Below are 8,498 nucleotides of genomic sequence, written 5' to 3'. Positions count from 1 at the left end.
TTCACACCAAATACCATCTGTGATGATTAATTAATGATTACTTATATTATGCTATTATGTTATGTTCTATTACTCACACCAGTATATGGTACAGGTGGTTTAGGTTGTACCTCAACAGATATTACCCTTTATACAGACATTATATGACATATTCTCATGTCATAAGCACATCTTACCCTTAGATAGGCATGGTAGAATACAAAGATCAGATAAGGGTTGCCGAGGAATGTGGCAAAGAAAAAGGGGGGGGAGAAGGTTTGTCAAACAAAGAAAAAGAATCTCCAAAAGTTAAGACACATTCGAACATAACCTGTACATATCTGTATATTAAGACTAGTAGTCAAGAGTAAATACATATACAGATATATAAAAGCCAAACTTAAAAGAAACTTTCTTTGGGGTGTTGGTCTGTTCGGTGAGTGGTATGTAAGGCAGGATGTCTGGGGAGGGGGTTGTGTGCCAAGTCGAGGGACCCCTGTCCTTGGGGTCCACTCTGTTGTCTGTAGGTCGTTAAAACTTTGAGCAATAAAAGTTGGAGTGCTGGCCTCCCTTGTTATCTGTGTGTGTGGGGTCACAAACCCCCCTTTGGGGCCTAGGTCGATGTGTGCCTTCTCGTACCAGGGTAGGCCTTGTCTCAGGCCACCTGGAATTTAAGCTTTGTGATATGTGCATGTGTGATCCTACATATCCCCCCTTTCGGCTGATGATGGCATTGCCATCATTCAGGCGACGGAAGTTGAAACAGGATCATCCACATGCAACGAGGCACATGAAAGGTCCCGTTTTTTGGCACTCTGGGTGGTACAGTGACTGGATGGACAGGGAGGAGGCGCAAGGGCTGGCCCCTGGCTTCTGGGACAGCAAGGAGTGGTGAACCCTCTGTCGAACAGGGTGCCACAGCTCCCAGCAAGGCGTCCAGGAACCTCTCGGGCAGTCGATTGGACTCAGCTTGGTTCACGGTCGTTGGGTAACTGCTCCAGCATGTGGGTAGTGTCCACGGCAGCATGATGCATGGCATCCTGGGTCCATCGGACACCTGTCCCACTCGTTTGGCGTCTCTCATGGAGGTAATGGGCTCGGTTGACATCGTCAGACGAATACTCGCTGTATGTGGGTACAACAGTTAGTAATCAAGAGACCGGGCTGTTCCCGGAAGACAATGCCTGACGGAGGCCCAGGGGATGCCCTCTTGGACTGGGGCCTCACCCCTCCTGGCTGAGTAACGCTAGTAGCAGGGCAGCGTCATCCTAGTGGTAAGGGGATAGAAAATAAGGACCGGATTAGGAGTGAGGGGGTGAGTCAAGACCGATTCGGAGTGTGGTGCACCCTTGTGCGAAGGGGACAGGAAAAAGATATAGTGGCAACAATTCTCAGCCAGAGGACAATTGTAAAGAAACAAACGTGACAAGAAAAGTGCAAAACCGGATCCTCTTCAGTAATTTCCCGGGCACGCGTGAGCCACCCCAGGTCCTTACCAAAAACAACAACCAAAGAAAATGAGAAGTTATTAAAACAAACAAACAGATAAACAAAAACATCAAGATCACCCAGATATCAGTAGTCAAGCCCACCACATTGGTCTACCCTATCTGTGACCTCCTTCCCTTCCTCTTTGTTCTTCTCTCTTGGGGGTTTTGGGGAGATTTGAACTGGAAAAGTTGTCCTTCTTTTGGTTGGAATTGGCAGCAGACCAGACATCCTTTCACATATTCCGTCACATCCTGTCGCATGTTAGACCAGTAGGCTACTTGACTAAGTGCCTCATAGGTTGTTTTGGCATTGCGGTGGCCTGCACAGGGTGCGTCGTGGGCGTACAGTAGCATGACCCCCCTTTGTGCCTGAGGGACCACGAGCCGTGGTGAAGTGTGGGCATCAGGGACATGAAGAGGTACGCCCTCGGCAAGATGAAAAGAGGATAAAGCTGTCATCAGGTGATGGAGGTCAGGAAGGGATTCTTGGTCAGTTGTGGAGATCGAGTTCGCAGCGGGGTCGCGGAGGTGATCGCAGACCGTGCTGAGCACAGAATCAGTGGGCTGGAGGGAGACGATGTCAGAGTTGGAAACCTGAGGGGAAAGTTTCAACAGTGAAGTCGCTGGCGGCAGGGCGTATGCTCGGCTGTGACTGCGGGTGACGATCTGGACAGCATGGGTGGATGGGAGGGGACAAAACTCCCATGAGTCACAGTGTAGTACTCCTGGTTTAGTGAGTGCATCCGTGTGGTCATTGTACATCTTGTCCGGTCTTGGGAGTCTGGAATGACCACGGACCTTCCTGCAATAGATATGCGTATTTTGTGCTGCAATCAGAGTGTCACACGTCAGCAGGAGGTCTTGGTGTTTGACTGGCTTGTTCCCTGATGTCTTGAAGCCATTCTGTGTCCAGTGAGGGAGATAGCACATGACACTGAGAGGTGTATAGCTGGAGTTATTGCAGATCAGCAGGTTCTCTACTCCATGTTCGGAGGCCACCTCCCAGGCGATTAAGATTGCTGCCAGCTCCGCATACTGCGATGTGTGAGGACAGAGCCTGAGCTGTTGTGGTGGGACGGGGTCCTCGTTGAGCACCAGAATGCTTGCTCTAGCTTTCAGGGTCCCCTGATGTTTGAATGCGCATCCATCTACATAAATGGTGATCATGTCTTGAGAGACATTCTCATCAACGTAGTGGTGTTGCGACGGTTCTATTGGCGTCGGCGTGTCCAAAATGCTGGGTGCTGCTGGTCCCTCCCGAGAATAGTAGTGGCAGCTGAGTGACTGTACTATGTCAGGCTGGGCAGTTATAGCATGGATTGTCAGGTGTTGGTCACCAGCAAGCTCCATGTCACATACAGTCCCTTTTGTCACTGGATATTTTTCTACCCCCATGGTCAGTACCACATCTGTGACTTCCATGCCTTGGAGCCATATGCCTTTCCTGATCTTGGGGCTGAAGGATCCTGGGGTATGGTCCAGCCTACACAGGAAGGAGTCATGGTGCTGGCATGGGTCTCTCGTGTCATGACACTGATCTCCAGCTGGGTACTCTCCATGGTGTGGAGTGAGGTCTGAGGATGCCGCCAGGGTTTGACATTCCTGTGTGGCTGCGTCAGGTTTCCACAGTGGCAGTGGTTCTATAACTTGAGCCCAAATTTTCAGACATTGGAAGTCTAACATCGGCTCGAACCGGTTCAGCAAATCTTTCCCAATGAGGAGAGGAATGGACTCAAGTTGGGAAATGTATACTGGGTGCATTACATTCATGGGACCAATGGACCAATTGAGGGGTATCATGTGATCCATCCTGGTGCCCACTGGTGAATACGCCTGCACGTCCAAAGAGCATTTCCTCGGTTGGAGGGTTTTGTTCTTCTGGGCGGATAGGTGCTGCACCTGGCAGAAAAGACTGGCTGACATGAGGGTGATGTCTGCTGCAGTGTCGATGAGGGCCTCCAGGGTGAGAACATCTTCCAGGGTGATGGAGAGGTAGAATTTCTTGGCTACCCCCCTTTCCACCAGATCTCCCAGGAGCTGTGGCACAAGGGCCTGGCCAGGAATTGGTGAGGCCTCACCACAGTAGGGGTGGTGCTCTTCTGAGTCACGGCACACAACTAGGACAGCGTTGTCAGGTGCTGGTGGGGGCTCATCCTCTTGATCGAGCTCTGTGTTGGTGACGGCAACATCAGGTGCTCTTACCAGGCTTGAGTCGGCAGCTTTTTCTAGTTGAGGTGGGACGTCTTCAGTTGTTCCAATATCTCTGGTAGGGAAAGCTGATGGCTGTTGAGTGTTACTTAGGGCTGACATCCAAGGGAATCTGGGGGCATTGTCTGGTTTGGGTTCTGGTGAGGATTGTGGGGTCCTGCGTGTTTTGTGCTTCAGTCCTAGTCATTTTGAATCTTTCTTCCGAAAGTCCTCTTGACCCTTGAGGTGATGCTGAGCAAAGAAATCACGCAGCAACTGGAGTAGAACCCACTCATCTTTCTCCGTGGTTTGTCCAGGCTTCGAGTCTGGTTCATAACTTTTCCTCCTGTCTTTCCAGTTCCGCGGTTGATTCCGTCGGGAACTTAGTGGAGAGCTTGGATTAGAGAACTGGCTTCCTAGCCGATCTCCCCGCTTATTCCAAGGCTCTGTGGGTCTTGGTTTCCCTTGGTTAAGAGAGCGCTGTGCCTCCCACCGGTCTGGCCGGGTCTTCAACTGCTGTGGAGGCGGACCAGGGTAACGCTCACTGTGGCTTGCTGCTGTCCAACCTCGGTCATGGATTGGTGGTTGCGGATGAGGGTGGCCACCTTCCAATGCCAGGTTGGAGTCTGTAATGCCAAGATCTAGCACTGCCGTCGCTTTAGTTGCTTTCTCGGCTGCTGCTCTTTGTTTGTGGTATGCCTTGATTGCAAGGTCTCGTAGTTGTTGACTTGTCATGGTGTGGGGACAAGCCATGAGCCCAAGGTAGTGATTTAAGGTTGGGTGGAGATTCCGAAGGAAGAGAGCCTTGAAGGTTGCATCTTCTTCCATGTCTGCCTCATTTTTGGACCCAAAATATGCCCGACGAAGGCGATTGTAGTAGGCTTGGGGAGTCTCTTGTCTGCTCTGTTTGACATCCAAGGCGACACTGATACCTTGTTCCGACTCAGGATCGGCAAACTCTTGAATCAGTGCTTCGTGTAGCAGCTTGGAGTTGGCCTTGATTCGACTGGGCCGTCGATCCAGGAAGCTGCGGACCTCCAGGCTGGATGTGATCCTGATGAGGTAGACTCTGTCCTCATTGGTCACACTGTCCAGTCTTTGGAGGTGAAAGTCAATGTCTTGGAGGTAGGCATGAATGTCGTGGCCCCCCATGGGGTTAGGTGTAAACATGTCGATATTCCGAGCTACTTTATCAAGCTCCTTTGTGGTAACCCGGTGTTGGTATCGCTTCAGTAGACCTGTTTCATCTGGGGTGCCTTCTTTGAGAGAGACCTTCCAGGCGCTTGGTTCCTCAAGGTCCGGTGATGGGCACGGAGGTACCTTGTCCCGATGAGAGGTCCCTTGAACGCGGTCTGAGTGCCTTGGGGGAAACAGCACTGTTGGAGAGGAAGTCGGTGCCATCACTGAATTGTAGGAGGCTCCAAATTCTGACTTCACCTCATATGCCTGTATTAGTTCTTGTCTCATCCGGTCAATCTCTTCTGTGTCAGCTCGATGTTTCGTTCTGGTATCGGTGAGCTGTTCTTGGGAGCTGATTAGCTGGTGAGTCAGCTTGTGCAGGCTTCTCTGTGCCTCAGCCAGATGGTTTTCCAGGGCCTGGATCCGAGCATCCTTGTTCTTGAGCTCTGTGTGGGCTCTGTCCAACAGTCTTTCGGCCTGGTCCAGTCTGGCTTCGAGGTTCTCTTTGGTGGCTCTGGCTTGCTGTTCTTGCTGGTCAGCTTCAGCTCTGAGCTCTTCCAAAGCCTGTTGAAGCTTTTTGCTTGTTTGAGGAATCGTGTCTTCTTCTGTCTCCTCTTCCTCATGGGACGGAGACCTTCTTTGTTGGAGTTCTTGCTCGAAGTTCTCAATGCGATGTTGGGCCTGGACTGCATCTCTCTGTGTCTCAGCCAGAAGTTGTTGGGTGTCTCTCTCCTGCTGTTGGAGTGCTTGCACCCTTTTCTGGAGACAGGAAGTTTCCTTTTCATTTATCTTCAGCCTGGCTAGAAGTTTGTGTGTGAGGGAGCCGAGTACTTTGGTTAGCCTTTTACTCCCGCATTTCTGAGTGGGTGGCATGGCCATTAGTTCAGTGATGTCGTCCTCAATTTGGTCAGCTGCTTTGGACCGTATGAGATCGGCATGACTGGGCAGGAAGTCGGAAGTCACAACATCAGGCCAGGTACCCAAATCTTTCCACTGGTTGAGGGGGCTTTCCATGTGGATCATTGTGACTCGGTCAACTGCAGGGTGGCCGCAGAAATCTGTTACACTCAGACTGGGGGTTGTCTAGGTGGGTGACCTGACACCTAAATCTGGGTGAACAAATAAAACCAACAAAATAAAATTAAGTAGAACTGGGGCCTGTCACTGGGTAACTGGAAGGGTGTAGTGAACCACGGGAATAGTTACCCACGACAAAATAAACAAACAAAAATTGCTCCCTGGGAGAAGTTGTTGCAGGTTAGAACAGTGTGAGTTACTCTAGGGCTTGAGAGATGCCCTAGTCAGGGGTAAAGAATAAAACCTTATCCTGGAAATTGTCGGTCTGTGACTACTGACAGTGTCAGAAGATGACAGGAGAAGTTGGGAATAGAAAGTGGGAAACAAGAGCTTCAAAAGCAATGGGACTGCATTCAAACTTAGCTTGCTGTTGCAGATCAGATTACCCCTGGGTTGGGCTCTGTTGAACAACTCCGCTTTGACCAGAAGGGGGACCACTAGCAGGTTCTGCTTTACTTGTCCCTATCCGAATTGTTGCGGTGTTAAGCTAGTGATGCAGGTGGAGAGGTTTGAACGCTGTCAGGTGTCCCTCCTGAACAGGGCACGTCCCACAAGCTCAATCCCAGCCAAGCAGGCCTGAGTCCGGCTCCCACTCCCCCGATCCCCAGCAATGTCAACTTGGAAGGGGGTGTTCTGTATGCACAACTGAGACAACCCAGGTGGGGCTCAGCTTATCGGCTGCACTACCTGAGACCTGACTCGACCAAGGCTGGCAAAATAGCCTTCAGGTATCACCCACCCTAGTGAGAGTCCAAGCTAGGGCCGTTCTCCAAACTCACCCTAGACGAGGTCCTGCTCAAAAGTTGTAATGATCGCCTGAGGTACCTGTCAGCCTTGCCCTTAATGAGTCAGTGGGTGCAGCCGGGCTGGCACGCTTTTGGGCGTCTAATTGCTGAGAACTCCCCTTCGGTTCTGACAAACTGTATGATCGTAAGCAGTGACAGCAGAGCCACAGACAAGCTCAACCAACAGAGAGCGAATGGCAAGCACCTAGCACAGGAAGAGCTCAACTGATCAGAATCAAACGACTCTGATGTGATTGTGTATGTTGACTGTTGTTAATAATGGTTGAACTTCTATGCAAGTACCCTTGTTGGGGGAGAGGGAGTGAATAAAAGCATAAAGTGAAATAAAACCTAAAATAAATCAAAAAGGTAAAACAGAAATCTAACCCAATGAGTTGTGTTTCTTATTTAATTGAAAACATCAATTAGTTATGCAGCAATAACCTAATTAAATGTTAATGTGTTGTAATCAAGTTGATTAAAAAGTTGATTAAGGCTTTCAGGCAAGAACCTGTGTGTCCAATTATGCGTGTTGGTATTACCGCAGATGACCACCAGAGACCCAACTCAGATGTTATTTACCTACTATGGCTGACCACTAGAGGTGCAATTTCAATGGAGTGGCACTCCTATGGCTTGCCACTAGAAGCGCAATTTCAAAATTGAGTGGTAGTTCTACGCCTGACCACTAGAGGCTCAATGGGGCGTTGCTCCCTTTGTGGGGGGTCCCAGGCAAGTGAGCCTAAGGGGTAGGGTCACTGGTGACCCAAAAAAAAATTGGCGTCAGGCAGGCCTTCAGGGCTCTGACCTCTAAGTGGTTAGAGTGTCGTTCGCAGACTGCACTCGTAACCAAAGAGATGGCTAGGCGATTGCCGACGATCGATGAGTGACACACACGTTTAATGCATGCACATACCGCTTGCGGCCTTCTGCGCCTTGCGCAGTTTAACCCCTTAAAACAATTACTGGAGCGAGACAGCGCTCGCGTTACGGCGACGGATCTAAATAGTGAGTGCACTATATCACGTCGCAAATGATGCTGAAACCCCGGCGGGTCTCAAGAACTGGAGACTCCCAATTTCCAAATTACACACGCACTTGGCTCGCAGCGCAAAGTGGTGTTAAACTTGCTTTGTCTAAAGCAGGCACACACATATGAGTAAGATCCTGATAGGTAGCTAAGCTATCGGTCTTATCTCAGGGAGTCCAAGCGCAACAGAATTCAGGTTAGAACCTCGTAACAAGAATTCCTGTTCGCTAATAGAGATCTCTGCCAGGATATATGGAAACGGAGAAACTCGTCCGAATCGATCCCGGAAACAACGCGCTATATCTGAGAATCTCGTCAGACATAGGGTTAAGGTTTACTGCAGTTTTGACGAAATAAACTAAAATAAAATAACCAAAAATAAAACAAAATAATATAACTACTAATAACAGAAATAAAAATAACTATATTAAGCCCGTATGTTCCCGCTTATATGCCTTCAGATTGCCCTGAGTGCGATTAATCCTCAACTTTTCCAACCAGTTCACTGTAGCGCTTATTCAACTGTACGTTCAGTCATAAAAAGTTTAAATTGTGTGCTCACAATAAGTTTAAACCTTGTGCCCGCGTTCTCCACCAATTATGTAGGAATTATTAGCTCAGGTAAATTTTAATATCTCCACCAATATGTTTTGAAATTAATTAACTTTTAATTAATTATTATTTAATGCTGATTATTAACCAATTGTTATGCCGAATGGTCGGCTCCTCCAAACTCAATTGCGAATCCCCGATATCTGTTAATGTGAGACT

The 8,498-nt window shown here is 49.2% G+C and overlaps 1 protein-coding gene across 1 annotated transcript; it reads right to left on the bottom strand.

Annotated features, from left to right (window-relative positions):
• Positions 1 to 944: 944 nt before the first annotated feature.
• Positions 945 to 6,889, bottom strand: LOC125725659 (uncharacterized). The gene is made up of 5 exons (XM_049002526.1): positions 4,262 to 6,889; positions 3,291 to 3,637; positions 1,749 to 2,063; positions 1,207 to 1,247; positions 945 to 1,104 (listed from the first exon to the last, which is right to left on the bottom strand). The coding sequence occupies exons 1-5, from the start codon at positions 5,856 to 5,858 to the stop codon at positions 945 to 947; spliced, it is 2,460 nt and encodes an 819-aa protein (XP_048858483.1). The 5' UTR covers positions 5,859 to 6,889.
• Between the last annotated feature and the right edge of the window lie 1,609 nt (positions 6,890 to 8,498).

This window comes from Brienomyrus brachyistius, unplaced genomic scaffold (genome assembly GCF_023856365.1).
Source record: "Brienomyrus brachyistius isolate T26 unplaced genomic scaffold, BBRACH_0.4 scaffold69, whole genome shotgun sequence".
NCBI classification, from domain to species: domain Eukaryota; kingdom Metazoa; phylum Chordata; class Actinopteri; order Osteoglossiformes; family Mormyridae; genus Brienomyrus; species Brienomyrus brachyistius.
Note: the sequence above shows the minus strand (reverse complement) of the source record. Positions and strands in the feature narration are given on the sequence as shown.